This window comes from Microplitis demolitor, chromosome 7, assembly GCF_026212275.2.
Source record: "Microplitis demolitor isolate Queensland-Clemson2020A chromosome 7, iyMicDemo2.1a, whole genome shotgun sequence".
Classification (NCBI taxonomy): Eukaryota; Metazoa; Arthropoda; class Insecta; order Hymenoptera; family Braconidae; genus Microplitis; species Microplitis demolitor.
In genome coordinates, this window is record NC_068551.1 from 2,097,002 (window position 1) to 2,114,878 (window position 17,877).

General features: G+C 36.2%; 1 protein-coding gene across 1 annotated transcript in view; it reads left to right on the forward strand.

Moving 5' to 3' along the window:
• LOC103571023 (serine-rich adhesin for platelets) overlaps window positions 1-17,877 on the forward strand; it is an 81,186-nt gene that overhangs the window by 57,258 nt on the left and 6,051 nt on the right. Inside the window, exons 2-4 of the mRNA XM_008548990.2 lie at window positions 8,784-12,991; window positions 15,438-15,563; window positions 15,708-16,005. Coding sequence (XP_008547212.1) covers window positions 8,784-12,991; window positions 15,438-15,563; window positions 15,708-16,005 — 4,632 coding nt within the window. The remainder of the gene's footprint in view (window positions 1-8,783; window positions 12,992-15,437; window positions 15,564-15,707; window positions 16,006-17,877) is intronic.

The window sequence follows — 17,877 nt, forward strand, 5'->3', positions numbered from 1 at the left end:
AAGACGTATAAAATATATTTTATCCACCAGCAAAACTTATAGTCTAAACAAAGAGCATAGGGACAATAAATATCCACGAATGCTTGGCAGGATCCTCACGTTACAACGTGTCCTTCGCGCCTTGTCTCAAATGCATCTTCTTTTTTCCTGATCCAACCTTGCCGTACTGAGCTGAGGATTCTCCTGGACTCTTACATGCTTACAGATTCAGTAGCTGATAGTCGATCGTTAGAATATTGAAAGCTTTTGTCCAGCTCGAGGATGACACGTCAGCTGATAAATATTCAAACTGGAGATAACTCGCTAAAACTGGGAAAATTCAGACGCGTAGATTGAGGACATGGTTTTTCCATGAAGAAGAGAGACGGGAATAGGCTGGGATCAGGTGGATTCGAAGTGTTCTTTACATAAACATGAAGCTGAATGGGTCTGGTCTTGGTCTTGGTGGCAACGTCTGCTTCTGCTACCGACCGCTGCTGTCCCGATTACTAATCGCCCTCAGAGACATTTCGAATTATTCTGTGCAATTGAAATGTTTTATGCCCTCAATTAAATTGTTTTTTTTTTCTCCATTCAATTTATTTTTTAAAAATTTGGGCTGCAACAAAAAGAAGAGTTTGAATGAATGAATAAGGCAACTAAAGTTGTGTATCTTTGGAGAATTTACGATGTGCAGCGAAGATGTTTCACGGATGAACCCAAACGTTTTCAGTGGGATGTTCGGGAATTCTTTAGTCTGGGCCTTTTGTCCCAGTGGATTTTTCAGTTAACACTCGATCACAAGGATCCTCATCCTTCTGCACAATATATTTCTACTCTCACGAATTTTCTGTTCCATTGTCCCACTCGGCCTCTCATAGAAAACTGAGACTACTCACTGCCGATATCCGACTTCGTATCGGTATGTTACGTAACATCTTACCCGCAGTGCCTCAGTACTAAATAAAACTCATGTGTTATCTTCAGTCTCGTATTATTGCGAGCCAGCAAAAAAAAGAACAAGAATTTCTTACAATAAAATACCACATATGTTTCCTTTAAACTGGACGAGGAATTTATTCGAGAAAGCCGGCAAATTTATTTTTAATAAAAAAAAAAAAAAATAAGTTAATTCGCTGGTAAAATTTTTTCTGCAAAAAGTAACACGGCTCAATGTTTTCTGATAAATATTTTGCCAAAATAATAATAATGATAAAAATATTTTCTTATATTGAAATATCAAAAGAAATTTCTTCAAAGAATTTCTTGCTGATGCCAAGAATCCATGGAATGTTTTGTTAGAAGATGCTCTCACTCGATTTATATCGAAATCGATTTCATTTTTTTCATAGAAAATTTTATTGTGCAACCGGACATTGACCTGGGTAATAAAATATTCAGAAAATAAAATGAAAAAAATTTCTGGTGAAAAATATTTTAAATTAAAAAAAAAAAAAAAGAGCTGATATCATTGTCTTTTGTCAAAGATAAATTGAGAAAGAAAGTTGGTGTTAAGGACGAGTGCGTGGGCAGGAAGAGTCTGTAGACTCGAGTGAACTCAACCACACCCAGACTCACCATCATCAGCAAAAAATAAAAAGTTTAAAAAAAAATAAAACAAACAAACAATCAGACAAGTTAAATGACACAAAGCAATAAGCAATAAAAGGGTTAGTGCATTGATGTCCCCCTGATAGCCGAGTGAATAAAACGGGCTCTCAGCTTCAGCACCTTTGGACAGATGGATGACTGACGAGTTGTAGAAGCAGAAAGAAGACATGCGTGGGTGGACGTCGACAAGAGCCCGTCGCTGTAACTTTACTATGCACACTATAGTATTATAAGAACATACATAGTATGCCTGTATACTATTAAGTGTAGACTTAGTAGGAGGACGCGGGAGAACGGACATTGAATTAAATATAAAGAGAGATAAGCTCGGATTTGCGGAAGGGCAGTTATTCAAATCGACAGTAGCATCCATCCAAGATGCAAATCGGTATCGGTCATTTATAATGTCGCTCTCGGAATGCGGATTGACGACTCGTCTACTACTACTAGATCATCTACTCTACTATTTTTTCGCGCGAAATCTTTTTACTTGCCCTAAGAAATTTTTTGCATTATAAATTTAAATTTAAAAATCTCTGAAAAAATTTAAGATACTGAAGTTAGCCGACATCTTATAATTTTAAAAAAACCTATAAATTACAAAAAAAAAAATATTTTTAAAAATAGCACCTTTAGTTTTTTTAATTTTCTACATGTGCATTTTTTAGTTTTTTTATTTTTTTCAAATTAAACTCTCAAAAATAAAATTCAAAAATTTTTCTTGCTATTTTTGTCCCGCGTTTTTAATTCAATGATTTATAGTTTAATATTTTTTTTTTAAAAATAAAATAATATATTTTTGGACTTGACCCGATGCCACTGGTTCGTTGTACCTATGCATCATCTTGTCGCGCTGGGAGGTTCCATTGCGCGAATACAATGGGAATGAACATCGATTCGCGATTCTCAAGAAGGAATTCACTCGCGGTCCTTCCTGTATCACGAGTAGATCGACCAGTACTATGCCATATCCAGTCTCCAAGATTCCTCTTTACTTTAATACTTTTACTAGACTACACAAAAACAACAACAACAACAACAACTACTACTTAACTTATATTACAAACACACAGTGTGTTTATGGCCTTTTGTAACTCGGCGCAGTATTAGTAAACATAATGATGCACACTATTATAACTATAAATATACGTACTACAGCCATCCCCTGCGGGTTTGCTTTTACGTAACTGGCTCGCCGGCCACGTGGCCTCATTAAGACTACAGGGATCGTATGCCGGAAGAAGATCGTCTGTAAATTATTGCCATACATGGCCGACGATACTCGATCGTCTTGCCGCAGATCCATCGATCTTACTGCTCTCTTTGCTGATTATCTTACATATTACGCATGACGCACTGCGCACTTCAATAAATATCTACAGCAATAACTCAACATTATGCTACATGTGCGCATAAAAAATAATCAGTGTCATAAAAAATTTATAGATGTCATTTAAATCCAAAATCACTTAACAGGTTTCATTTTTCTGCGATTTTTTTTTTACAACAGATCCAGTCTGAAAAATAAAACGTCAGCGCGACAATGGATGAAAAATTATAAGTCGAGCGAAGAACGTGGATATGATAAAAAATAATAAAAAAAAAAAAAAGTATAACCTGAGGGCATTTTAAGCGATTATCGGAAATTGCGCTCGAGCATTGACCGGGAATAACTGTCCGGCTTACGCGGTGCTGAGTTGTATAGAGATGTGGCCGTGATCTTGATGCTGGTGAGCTGAGAGCAAGAGAGTAAGAAACAACATCCATACAATTTAAAAACCTTGAATATACGGTACACCCTTTCTCTGTATACGTCAGTTTGATGTTTATGTTTATGTTCATGTCCATGTACATGAACTGCAGATCTGGACGTATCTTCACTCACCCTGGCCTGTATATTTTTCGATCCGGTCACACCTGCTGGGCAATTTCGTCTTACGATGTCTCTGAGAAACCCGCAATTCCTTACTTTCACTTTAACCATTTCACATCCGGTGGCTTATAACCACCGACTAAACAAATAAGAGAAAAGTAAATTGATACCTTATTATATGTAATTATTTAAAACCGTAGATCATTTATTTATATATTTACTTATTTATTTATGTGGTATATTTTTTATAAAATAAGTGGACCAAAATAACTGGTCAGAGTGCAGTTATACATCGCGTTAAACACCAGGAAGAGTATGTAGTCTACAGCTTACTGGACTTGGTGCTGCTGAGGATTGGACTTAACTGGTTATCGGTATTGAGAATCTAACTTGCTCGGTGATATCTCGTTATCCCAACTAATGCCGCTAAGATAAACCTCATCCAGTTTGTATACCGTTACATGGAATACTCATTTCCTGCTAACAATTTAACTCGAAATCTGCGCTAATAAATTCATTGACCGGTTGATTTGAGGCAGCAAATCCTCGGGCTTGGGGAAAATTTTTCAATAAAGTGCGAAAAATTGAAAGGATTGATCCTGATAATAGTGGGTATTGTTATTGTAAGTGTCATGATCCTATCTGGTGTGGGAGAGCACCGGGCTCCGGGTGGATCGTATTACGTTCAAGAGAAGTCAATGATCTTGATCGTGATCATACGTGCGCCCGTTCACCTTCGAGTGCTCTGCTCTTCACTCATATATTTATCTATCTATCTATATATATATATATATATATATATATATATATATATATATATATATATAACTAAGGATATTTATATATATTTTATCAGTCAAACTCGCAGACACATCAATCGATACCAGGTTCATTTATTTTACTGGTCTTTTGCATTAAATGTCAATTTGAATAATCTGGGCAAAGTATTAAAAATTCATTTTTTTTTTTTTTAAATAACGAGAATTTAAATTCGTGAGAAAAAAATGTGATTTGTTTACTTTTAGTTTTTTGTCGGATTATGACTCTATCGATAAAAATAAAATGTATGAGACAAGATCGTCTTGAAATTTTTTTTAAATTCTTACATTAAAAAATCTCCGGATTTTTTTTTTAATAAATCAATTAAAAAAAAAAAAAGTTAAAAAAATGCACATGTAGAAAATTTAAAAAACTAAAGGTGCAATTTTTTAAAATATTTTTTTTTTGTAATTTATAGTTTTTAAATAAATCAAAAGATTATAAGGATGACAATTTTTTTATGGTACTCAGGTGAGTCAACTTAATAATTTTTTTTTTCACCAAATGAATTATAAAAAACAAAAAAATAAAAATATGCACATGTAGTGAATTGAAAAAACTATAAGTGCAATTTTTCAAAATATTTTTTTTTTTACGATTTGCTGCTTTAAAAAAAATTCAAAAATTATTAGACGTCGGCTAACTTCAGTATCATTTTTTTAAATCCCTCTGAAGTGAGTGCGGAAAAAAAATTTAGAGCACTCCGAAAACACTCCCAATTTACCCCATATACAAAGTAATTTTTCCTGAAACTCCAGAACTCCCAGTGCAAATGTAAATAAAACTCGATCACTCCCGATTTTTTCCGAGTACTTGCAAAAAAAAAAAAAAATTTTAAGTAGGCCCATTTTACCCTTTCGTAAATTTTTTTATGTGGCTTAAATAATTACAAAGAAATGAGTCTTAAGACAGATGTGATCAAGGACAATCAAAAGGTCTCGCGTGGTTTCACAAGTGACTCGAGAATGCCCGGAAGATTTTTCCAGGACGTTGATCCCCATTGTTTCGATTCTGGAATCTGTAAATTGCGTAATATGCCGTAGGTAACGAGGCGTCTGAAATAAAAATAAAAAAATTAACTCCGTCGACGAACAAAAAGCTCCGTAACTCACAATACTTACGTATAATTTAATACAAGGTACCAGACAGTCGTAATAAAATTATTGACTCCCGAGAATGAGAGACCTCCAGTAAAGACCGAGCCCGTACCCAGGAGTCGGAGCGACCCGACACTGCAATTAAAACTTATTTAATAGATACCTATCGACATCGTCAAAAATCCAACACAAACGGCATTTTGTTCGCGTTGCTCACCGACCATTAAATCACAGGCTTTTTTTTCTTTGTCACGACAAAAACTCGGATCGCAAATTATCAGTTTTAGTTTCAGCTGTAGTTTATGTAATTACCAGTGAGTTATGCGTACTCGTTGACCGCAGTGTCCTTTGGCTCTTGAAGCCTGGGACGTACGAGCCGCGATACTGGTACCGAGTTCTCCATCAGTTAACCGGAAACGGATGCACGCTTCACGAGTGCCCAACTCATGTATCCCATCCCGATATCAGTACCAACACAAACTCGCACTCAAATTATAAACAAATATATATAAAAAATCTCGCATTGACTCATCGCAGAGCGAATAAAAGTAATCACGCAGACGTAAATCATTTCCGAACAATCGCTCTTACATAGCCTCCATTTTTTAACGCAAATATCACAGCCACCCATTCTAGAAAAAAACAAAAAAATCTTTACTTATGTAACAAAAAAAAATTCTTCATTTATATATATTTTTATAAATAAAATAAACTTCATTAATATCAAATTACTTGCTTAGATCAATTAACGGAACCTTGATTGTGTTAAAGCAGCGTAACGACACCGTCCAATTCTTACATAAAGACCCAGTGGATGAATAATAAAAAAAAAAAAAAAAAAAAAAAAAAAAAAAAATCCGAGCCGAGCCGAGCAAAAACGTCTTAGATTGTTGGAGATAAATAACATGACCGAGTACTTAATTAAGATTTATTATTTATAATAAATAATTTCAATAAATACCTCGTTGCTGGGGATGTTGTTATTATTATATATATGCATAGTGAAATTTATCGTAGACATTGTAGTCGAAAAAAAAAGCTCAAAGATGTTGGGACTCTTAGTCGACTGGTTTAGTTGGGTTATCGCTGCGGCGTGACCGCATAAAAGCCCGTAATATTTTATGTGAACACGTGTATGAGTAAGGTCAGTGTTGCTCCTGTTCTCTCGTTGTTCAGATCTAGCTGTGTATATGAACACACACGCACACATATTAATATGTATATGTGTGTTGTGGATATGAATATATATATGAACCCGCAGTCGACCGACTGTGTCCTGGATAACAATACGCGGGTTCGCGAAACGCTCCGATGGCCATGAGACTGCAAAACTGCATCAATAATTTCAAAAAATAAAATAAAGTAAATCTATTGTTATAAATTTATCTATTGTCATAAATTATTTAATGCTTTTCACTTTTTATATATTTTTTTTTATCACGAAAAAATTTGCGTGAAATTCACTCCAAAAGGGAGTTCAATTTTATATTGACATCTTTTTTTCTGGTGGGATTCAATCCTAATAAAAGATGTTTATTTTATTATCAAAACTCCCAATTGGAGGATTTTACCTTTACTACTTTCCATGGCGCTGTCAAATGACGTCAAGTTCTTGTAGAACTCCCAGTGACTTTTTTAAAGAATCAAATTTTTCGATATCTTGCTTAGTTTTTAAAAAAAATGAGTTTTTTTAAAAAAAGTTAAAAATTTCATAGATTTTAATATCTTCAATTTTTTTTTTTATTTTTTTCTGAAAAGTACATTTAAAGATAAAAATTTTGAAAAAAATTCCTCGAAATTAGTGCATTTTTTGAAAAAGTTATAGGCATTTGAAAAAAAAGTCATTTCGCCGTACAAAAATTCGTAATTTGGCGGCGCCAGATTTTTTTTTACTCCAGAACTCCAAGTGACAGAATTCGGATTTAAATAAAATCCAAATTCCCGCGAATTTTTTCAATAATACGCGAGTTGATAATAAGAACTTTGAACAGCTTAATTTTGTACAATAAGTATAAATAAAATATTAAGTAGCGAGAAATATACATGAGTCTGAATGTCCAGATGATTTACGCTGACACTGCGGCAGCAGGTTGCTCTGTAAGATTATTGTGAGTACAGAAGGATCTTGAAAGAAATAAAAGCTCAAGTACAAGTAGTCAGAGTACTAACTCTATGTCTGGGTGCGTAGATCATACTTACTCGGCTATAAAGACCCACGGAATATATACATATATACTTTACGATTGTGTGGGCGTAAGTATCCTGTATGTAGACTGGAAGTCGCTCAAACAAATTACGTGCTGTAGTAGTTCACGTGTGACAGAGGACGATCTGCAAATGCTGATGCAAACGACTCGAGGCGACGTTAAAATTGTCACTGGTAATGTCCTGGCGGGTGGCCATTGCATTTTATTTACTGCGGCCATCTGTCAATTTTATATTTTACTTATTTAATTACAATTCAACTTCCTGGTCATTTTTTTTTTAGTCTTTATCTTCCAAGACTTTAAAGTCGTCATTGAGATTTGTAATTCAGGATGGCCATTAATTTATTGAACCACATTAATATAAATCGATCTACATGATATGATAAACTTGTCGGATTAGATCATTTAAATCATCATTACTCTGATACAAATCAATTGATTTTTTTTTTTAAATTATCCTCCGTTCCCGCGCTTTTTTAAATTTGTAAACTGTTACAGTAAATAATTGAATCCTGGCTGTCCTCCAGTAAAAAATTACTCGGTAATTATTTTATCTGGGTAATTGACTTTTAATGACAGTCTTGTTGCCATGTGCCGGTTCTCAGCCAATGGATTTGCATGAAAAATAATTTTGTGGCCCACAGAATACTCCATTGTACTTTTAATTAATCAAGAGGGCTAGGATTTAAGTAATTAGTCTGTCAGCTATTGAGTCTGAAACCAAAAAAAAAAATTATAAATCTTAAATTAATTGTCTGTATGAATAAAAAATGATTAAGTTTGAGAATAAAATAAATGAAAGATTTATTTTACGGTTAAAAATGAATCCAAGTCTGACCTACAACCTTGAGACGATGAATCGAGTCCTTCATCAGAGTTATCGATGCGCGGTAAAATACAAAGAATACTATATATATATATATATATTAAAGTCTAGGACCGTTAGATTGTCGTAAATGCACGTGGGTCAACGACGAGTCGTGAGTCGACACTTTTACTCAATCGATCTCAGAACAATAAAGTCAACAAAAACAAAACCACAACCGTACGATCCGATAAATTTTTTAATCGATTTATAAATCGATCTTTTTGTTAAAATCTTAAGCTATTTTCTAGGTCACTAGTTTTATTTAATACAATTAAGTATTAGTATTTTATATTTATATATTTATATATATATTTTTTTTTTGGTTTCAGATGAAATACAAGACCACCGACAGAGCAGGACAGCTTCGCACACGGAATCGCCAACGTTCAAGGCGAAGCGTGAGCAAATATTCCGAAATCGGTTGGCAGCTCGTCGGCGTCAGGCCTTGACGCGATCAAACATTTCCTCTAAAAGTCACTTAAATTCGACTCTACGTTCTAAACCTGCTGCTAACGTGTCAAAAAATTCCGTGGATATGCTCCAAGTCCAAGAAACTAGACACAGCGTCTACGTGACCGCGCCGTCCGATGACCAGCCTTCGGTGATTATTGATGATAGTGATGATGACGATGATGCTGGCGAAGGTAGTGACGTCGAAAGTCACTCAATGTCAAAACTTTCAACAGAAGATCGTGCGTCAGAGTCAAAAGATCAAAATCACGGGACAATAACTTCATCAGCACGTAATTCATCAGTAAAAAATTCATCTTTGTCTTCTTTACGAATTCAAAAGAATGATGACCAGTCACTGTCTCAGTCTCAGTCTCAGTCAAGACGTAAAAATACCGTAGTGATGCCCGAGTCTCTTTACAATCACTTCCGTCCAGTCGAGAGGAATATTCCTATCGAAGATATGACGCAGTTTCGATACTTCGGTCAAAAAATACGTCCAGAAAATACGACGAGCAACAATTCCGTGGAAGTGACGTCTGTATCGCCGAGCTCATCACAAAATCGTCGACGTTTTTTTGTAAAAGGCTTGAGTACTACGGCAACGCCGTCGTCGGTACCGGGATTATCACCTGGCACTGCAATTCCTAAGCTAGAAGAAATTATAAACGAAGAGATGAATATCGCAGTGGAGAAATCAACCGTTGAGCGCAACAAAATTCCAAAGACTAAGAATGTCTTTAGAAGTACGAGTTTGTATTTAAGAAAAAGTCCATCTGCAACGTCCCAAGTATCGGGTTCGCCACAAATCAGAGCGTCAGATCCTACGATTATGTCAAACATTATTGGAACAAATAGAAGCATTCACGAGTCGTCCGCTCACGCTACAGAGCAGTTGGTGGTAACAGCCTCGGTTAAAGAGGAGAAGGAAAAGAAAGAGGAAAAGAAGAAGGATCAGTTAAGAGTTAATTCAGCCTACCAGATAAACGTCTCGACCCAGATTCCTGAGGAGCCACACCAACGCAACCTACTAAGAGTAGGAAATGAGTTTGAGAGCGAAATTACGGATTCCAACGATGTTACGACTACCAGTTCTTTACACACCCGAGATTACCAAAGCGACGAGTCCAACAACAACAACAACAACAACATCAACAAAAATGACAAAAACAATGACTCACCGATAATAAAATTTGAGAAGCAACCCAAGAATTTTATACGCAATAAAAAAAGCGGAATTTCGCGAATGGACCGACGAGCTGACGAACTCGATTATACCACCAGCTCTACCACTACCACCGCAACCGCCACAAAGACATTATTCTTTGGCGATAAAACCGCCGATGAGCAAAAAAGATCCCCAGGAAAAACACGCGGGACACCAGGCGACACCGCAGTGCCTTCGGAGTCATCATCTGCGCCTCAAGTGCCAGCCGAACCGGCTAGAATCTCGACATGGTTGTCCATCAACTCTGACCCAGTGACACCCTCCATAGATAGGAACAATCGCTTGGCCACTTCCACCACCGAGAGTCCAATAAGTGACCCCGTCACGGTCCAGTCTCTCCATCAATACCAGCAGCAGCAGCAGCAGCATTCGTCACTTCGCATAGTTGTAACGGAGCCAGCGGTATCGGGAATTGAGTCCGCTGGCGAGCGTAACTATCAGAGTACCGTTAAGACGGGAAATTCGTCTCATTCGGAGAGCTCTGAGGCGAATGCCTTAGCGGCTAGAGATCTTACCGAGAGGCTCATTGCCTCGGGGGACATTATTACAACGACTTTAGAGACATTAACATTAACAACCTCGGCAACAGGTACAGACACTGGTACTCTCGAGCCAGCAACAGGTATGCCGGTAAATGAAGAACAAGTAGTAGAAGCACCTGTTGCTTTAGCACAGCAGATGCAACACCCGTATGCCTACACAATCACAAACATAACACGGCTGCTGGGCAACTACTCCGGGCACGGACCTGGGTCAAACGACAAAGCATCGTCCAGTAGTAGCACGCCGACGACATCAACGACGAGCACGACAACAACAAAGTCCACTACGTTGACGTTAAAAGAACAAGTAAATTCATCGTTTTCTTCTCCTTCTACCCATACCGCAGCACTCGGAGCTCTAGAGTCGACGCGCACGCCCGGCCCAGTCAGTGTTGGTCCGACTGCCGTTGAATACAGTGCTACAAGTCCGAGGAGCACCAGTAGTAGTAGTAGTAGTAGTCCACTAACCAGCGGCACCAGTAACACCAGTCCGTTGGTGGGAGAACGCGGTAGAAAAGGTACAACTTTACAGCAACGCGTCGCCACAGTTCACCGCAACACTTCGTACGAGAATACGGTTGAGGCTACAACTCTCAGAGCTATCACGACAACTGGCACCGATACTGCTACTGATACTGATACTGACACTGACACTAATATTGACATTAATACCGAAGAGTCTTCCTCATTACTCAGATGGAATTACACGTCAACGACTGGTGAAACTCTTGCCGGTCGTCAAAAGGAAGTTATTAATGACCGAAGGTACTTGAGGAAGTCTGCCAGTGCTGTGTTGAATCAGAGAATCAGTGCGGACGAGTCAATCAGGGATTTTAAGAGACGTCGCAGTGACACCAGGAGTAGTACCAGCAGTAGTAGTAGTAGTAGCAGTAGAATTAAAGGACGTGTTGATGAAAGAGTCGCCGGGTCAAGATCCATTGACGCTAAAGATGAGCTGATTGACTTGGCTCACGATAACAATAATAATAGAAGCACAGTAAACATTAATAATACTGACACCATGGGGAAATCTGGCGTCAACTCGAGTCTGTCTGCTGAAATGGTTAATGAAGCGTCGAAAGTGATTGATGACCCGAAGCCTCAAGATGCTGCAACCAGTAGTGACAAATTGAACTTTAGCACGGATCCACCGAGTGCGAGCAATGTCGTTAATGATAGTAATAGTAATAATAGTAATGTGTCGACTAGTGATCGAGTAATTGAAACTGGTGATAAGTCAAATGACTACAAAATGACCTCGACGAAACCAACAACTGAGACAGTGACATCTAGGCCATTAACTAGCACATCTAGCACAGTGACGACGATAAAAACACCAATGGCTACGAGAGCAAGCCCAGTTTTTCCGGTGACCCCGATGCTTTTTAACGGAACGAACAAGGTCGCCAAAGAAGAAGATGGAGAAAAAATAGAGTCGAATACGGAAAGTCCAAGGATACCTGACAGGCCGTTTGGAATCGCCAAGGATTTAGATCCTTCGGAAATACAGAAGATGTACCGGTCGCAAACAACCTTGAAACCGGAGCCGGGTATGACGACACTTCCGCCCGAGGTCTTGAGGTCCAACACAGTGACCTCTCAACCGAAAATGGACACGACGAGCAAGAAACTGAGCAGTGAGAGGTCGCCGGAGGTGAGGGCGAGAAATCTCTCGGACAAGACCAAGGACAAAGACGACGTGTTGCCTATAATGCATCTCTACAATACTTCGAACATCTTCAACGGGACGATGAAGGACTTGGAAGACGTGCAGACAGATCTCCCAGTGGCAAAACCAACTGCGGAAGCAACGACACTCAGTCCGAACCCCGAAATTAACGCAAAAAATTTAAACGCGACACGCTCCGAGAGCAAGGAACGTGACCAAGTTCCTGATTCCAAAGATGTCAAGATTGGGAGCGTGTTGAAGGGCAATAAAAGTCGGCAAGAAGTTAACCGGGAAGCTGGTAGTCAAAATTCCACCGCGAAATGGCCGAATACCTCCTCGTCCCCGTCTTTGTCTTCGTCAGCGAGCAACAGAACGAGGCACCGGCCGAATTATTACTCCGGGCCACCAGAGTCAAATGGCTTTCACCCAGAATTAAATTCAACTTTTTACGAACCCGGAATTATTCCAGTTACACCGCGAGATCCAATTAACATCAGTGAAGTCATCACTAAACGTCACGACGGCGACACTTTGGCAACTCAGGAGACCGTCGTTATCGTCAGCTACATCCTCGCCAGTCTCGTTTTCTTCCCAATTGTCGTCGGGGTCGTGCTAATCTTCAGAAGACTGATAATTAAGAATCGCAAGGTGAGAAAATAATTTACCAACTCCCACATATATTAATAATATATAAAGACTCCATTTAATTTGAATATATTTATTATTGCTATGAAATCTGGATTACCTTGATGAACCTTTTGCTCAATTCAGCTTCAGGTGAGTTATGATCTTCCATCGTTAACAGCCGCGTTTACAAGCAGTGTCATAAAAATTCATCTCTCCAACATCTTTTTCGTGTTCGCTAATTTTAAGCCCGTCAATTCGCTCTTATTATTGCCCGCAACAAAGTACATGCGCAGAAACGTTCACGGACACGCGATCAGCGAAATGATTCCTCGGGTTTAATATTTTCAAATATCCTCGACAGGTTAAATTGTAATGACACAGTAGACATACCCTTGCATGGTGAATCTTCATTTAATTTAATTTTGATTATAGACCATTAATCTTGACTATCCTTGTGCCCAATCGCCGTGTGTGGATGAAAAACCCATCGGACAGTTTATTAACGATATTACATTTTTATAAATAAAATAAAATCTATATAACGCATTAAAAGATGAGTTCCCTTGACGGGTTTGCGAATCTCTAATTAATAATGTCCTTGTAGTACCTCTGGTACAAGATAGTGTTGATGACCTGACGAGTGTCATCTTCATGCTCAAGACTTTCTTGTTATTTCTGTTGCAATCTCGCTGATCCATCGATTTTAAGTCCGTTCTATATATGCACATGCATATTTAATATTTATGATATGATGATGCTACAAAGATCCGATAAAGGCGGCAATTATTACTAACGTCCTCGGATATTTTTAATCGCAGAAGGCAACCGTTGAAAGTTATCGTTGCTATCATATCAGTTAGTCATTTTTCCGAGGAATATTTATTTATTTATTTAAATATATATAAATATATATCGCGTCACTACAAACAGGCCAAGGATTGTCGAGTATTAAATCAATTATTATCCTAAATATTTACAATATTTATTGCACAATGAACGTAAATATTTATCTTTATTCATTACTGTGATAAAAAACATAATAAAAATTATTAATGCCGAAAATACGAAAACAAGGTCGTTGCGTAAGCGATTGTTTAGTCTGGGATGGTTCAAAAATTTATACCAGTTAAATATTTTCGCCCTCACTTCAGCCAGACGGGATTTATTTATGCTGGTTTACGATGAAATTCGTTCCGTCTTGAGGTCTAAGGGCTCGGACCAGGGTCACTGTAACCTGAAAAAATTACGTTGATTTAAAAAATAATTTTAAAGTAAGGTATTTTTATTTTTTTTAACACAATGAGCGTCGAGTTGAACAACGGAGCATGATTGACAACTGATGATAACTGCTAAATAACTATCTTTAGCTGCTAACACTCGATGACAGCCAATAGTGTGCTAAAATCTGCAGTGTCATTTAAAACAGAGTTCAAGGTGATTCGGGAATAATGGACAGCCGTTTTTTTATTTACGACTGTACCAACACCATATCGCCGATGCTTTTGTTTATGACTTGAAAGCTCCATCCAACTAATTTTTTCCTTATATATCTATATATATGTATGTAAAAATATATACAGAAGAAAAGAATTTCTTAAGATCAAAAATTCTTGTTGGTCATAAGAAAAACTACAAATAAATGAATAAAATAATTAAAAATATAAAAATAAAAAAAATGCACATACTGATTTTTAAATTTTACAAATGTGCATTTTTTTAATTTTATTCGATTTCCGTTTAAATAATTTATTTTTAAATTTATTACTGTCAGCTACATTCAGACTCACAGTTAGCTGACGTCTAATAATCTTTTGATTATTTCCAAACCAACAAATTACAAAAAAAAAAATATTTTCAAAAATTGCACTTATAGATTTTTTAATTCTCTACAAGTGCATATTTTTAGTTTTTTTATTTTTGTAATTGATTCGTTATAAAAAGCAATCCGAAAATTTTTGAATTATGAATTGAAGACAAAAATTTTCTTGGGGCAAGAAAAAAATTTTTTTCTACATATATATATATATGTATATAAAAAAAAAATAACTAGTGAGATGATTTTTAAGAACGACACGTAATTTATTTGCTTCTTGTCGATATTTTCAATAAAACCGTCATTTTTTATATTTATTTCTATTTTTAATTTTAATTTACGTACTGCGGAAAGCAATTAACTCACCGAAGATTGCCAATCAAACTGATGGATAACAATAATTGTCCATAACAATCCTCGATTCTAAATTACATAAGCCCATAATTCAATCTCTCATAAAAAAAAAATATTATATAAAAATAAATAACCAGTAATTTGTTCGATGATTCAAAGCAGAATAATACCAATATTTAAAATAATTTACCATAAATATATATACACACATATATTTACAATAAAAAAAAAAAATATATATATAAAGTAAATAGTTGGTGACGTATTGTACTGAAATTGGTTATATTTGTATATGTACAGGTGCTGGAGGAGTCTGACACATCATCAGAGATAAGCTGCAGGAAGGATGCGCTGAATCTCGAGAATGGGGACTTCAAGACCTCGATCGAAAAAGCGATAACGAAATTGCCGAGGATACAGCATCTCGTGAGTTGAATGAGCAAGAGACAAACGGTCTTACAAGTGAAAGTGAAAAATATATTTATAATAAAATATATTATTTATTCTCTCTGTTACTTAATTTTATCTTATTTATATATTTTAAAATATTTATTTATTACTTATCCTTAGTGTCATGAAGCCGAGAAACCGGCGCCTCCAGCGAAACAGGAGTCGCGATGGGAGTTCCCGCGTGATAAACTACGGCTTCAAACAGTTCTGGGACAGGGTAACTTTGGACAGGTCTGGAAAGCTGAGGCCGATGACTTGACCGGTCACAAGGGAACCACCAGGTTGGTTGCCGTCAAGACTGTCAAAGAAGGAGCCTCCGCTCGGGAAAAAGAAGACCTCGTAAGAGAGCTAGAGATCATGCAGCAGCTGGGGAATCATCCCAATGTTGTCACTCTGCTGGGCTGTTGCACTGAAGAAGGTAAATTTCGAATTAAACTTTTCGTTACGTTGATTCTATGAGTCATCGCAATTAAACTCCGAGTCACTTTAAATATTACTTACGTTTTTTTAAGATTTAATCGCTATTAGTTATTATTGCAATCGCGAGATTGATTGACGTTAAGAAAATTATTTCCCCAGTTGATTGATGCGATGGCGATTATTTTTCCTAAGGTTGAATCAATGACACTCGCATACGATCTAAAAAAGCCGACAGAAATATATATTACAGAAGAGGATGATAAAAATTGATGCATAAAAGGAAAAAAATATGTACGCGGCATATTACGTATCTGCGTACATTATTTTCTTGAACACATTTCCATATCCACATAATTTGCTTGTCCGTGAGAGATCTTCTCTCATATTATTTCTCACAATGCAGCCATTAACTCCATCACCGTCTCGCGTGATCCGACAGGAGACACTTGGAATTATCATTTGTTTAGTTTATTTTTCACGTGATATTCACGGCCGAGCTAGTCTGTGTCACGAACACCTGCTATTTCAACACTTGCCGTTTATTTATAGTACACTATTTTATTTTATTCTATTTGATAGATCGCAAGGGTTCTAGTCTGAAGTATCGAGAGCGCAAATTTATTTTTGTCAATAAATAATAAGTAGAGACAAGATTTTTAACTTAATTTTGAAATGCATGATTCGAATGTTGGATATTACGGCGAAAATATTGGTCTTACAAAAAAAGTTTTCAAACAAAAGTTGTAGGAAATTTAATTTTCTAAAAAAAATGTCTCTTATGATTTTTTTATGCGACCAATAGTTTCGCTGTAATTCCAAAATTAAGATTCATAATGAATGATTCAAATTTTTGTTAATTATCAAAATCTTAATTTTGAAATTACGGCTTTCTTATTAGTCCTAAGAAAAAATTACAAGAGACATTTTTTTTGTAAAATTGAATTTCGAACAAGTTTTATTTCAAAAATTTTTTTATACGACCAATATTCTCGTCGTAATATCAAAAATTCGACACCATTAATTATTAATTGTTATTTTTAAATTAAGTGAAAAATCCTGGCTCTAAATAAGTAACAATAAATATGATTTATTTAAAATTTAAAGAGCTAACCGCCCATTCAAATTAAAAAATCTTAAAATATTTAGGTCCTAAATAGCGCGAATGCCCTCGCGCTCAAGGATGCGACTGAAGATTCATACCGTCATTTATTTTATTTCATTTTTAAAATACAAAACCTCAGACCAAAGTTAAAGCTAAAGTTCAACCGAATGCACAATAGTTTTGTTTGACCACCAAAAGTTAACGTCCGCCCAAATAAATTTACAGTCTAAATATTAATTTAACTTAAAAAAAAAAAAAAATGGCGTAGTGTAAAAATATGTTTTTACGACTGTGGTAAAATAATAAAAGAGAACAAAGCATGAGGAATTTATTGGTCACATGAAATATCTTTTGACGCAAGTTCTGAGTGACGGTACCACCGAGTTATTGGAGATAATTCGTGAGTGCAGTTGATAGTTCGCAACTTTACAAGACTAATGTCTGACAGTTTGATGGATTTTTTAAAATAATTTAACTCTTTTTTTTTTTACTCATAAACTTTTTTAGTCATTACCAGTCACGATTTCTTGCGATAACTGTTATCGTACCATTAAATTCTCCGAAGTTTAAAAATATATTAAAAAAAAAAAAAAACAATAATTTGAACGTAACGTGTTGTTTTATTTACGTTTCATTAAATTTATTATTTTAAATTTTATTTCAGACCATTGACCTCCTGAATAAAAAAAAAATGACGTTTGCCATTTAGTCTCCTAAATCTCTAGACAAATTACCCGGCATTTAATTTTAAAAAAATCTATTAATTAT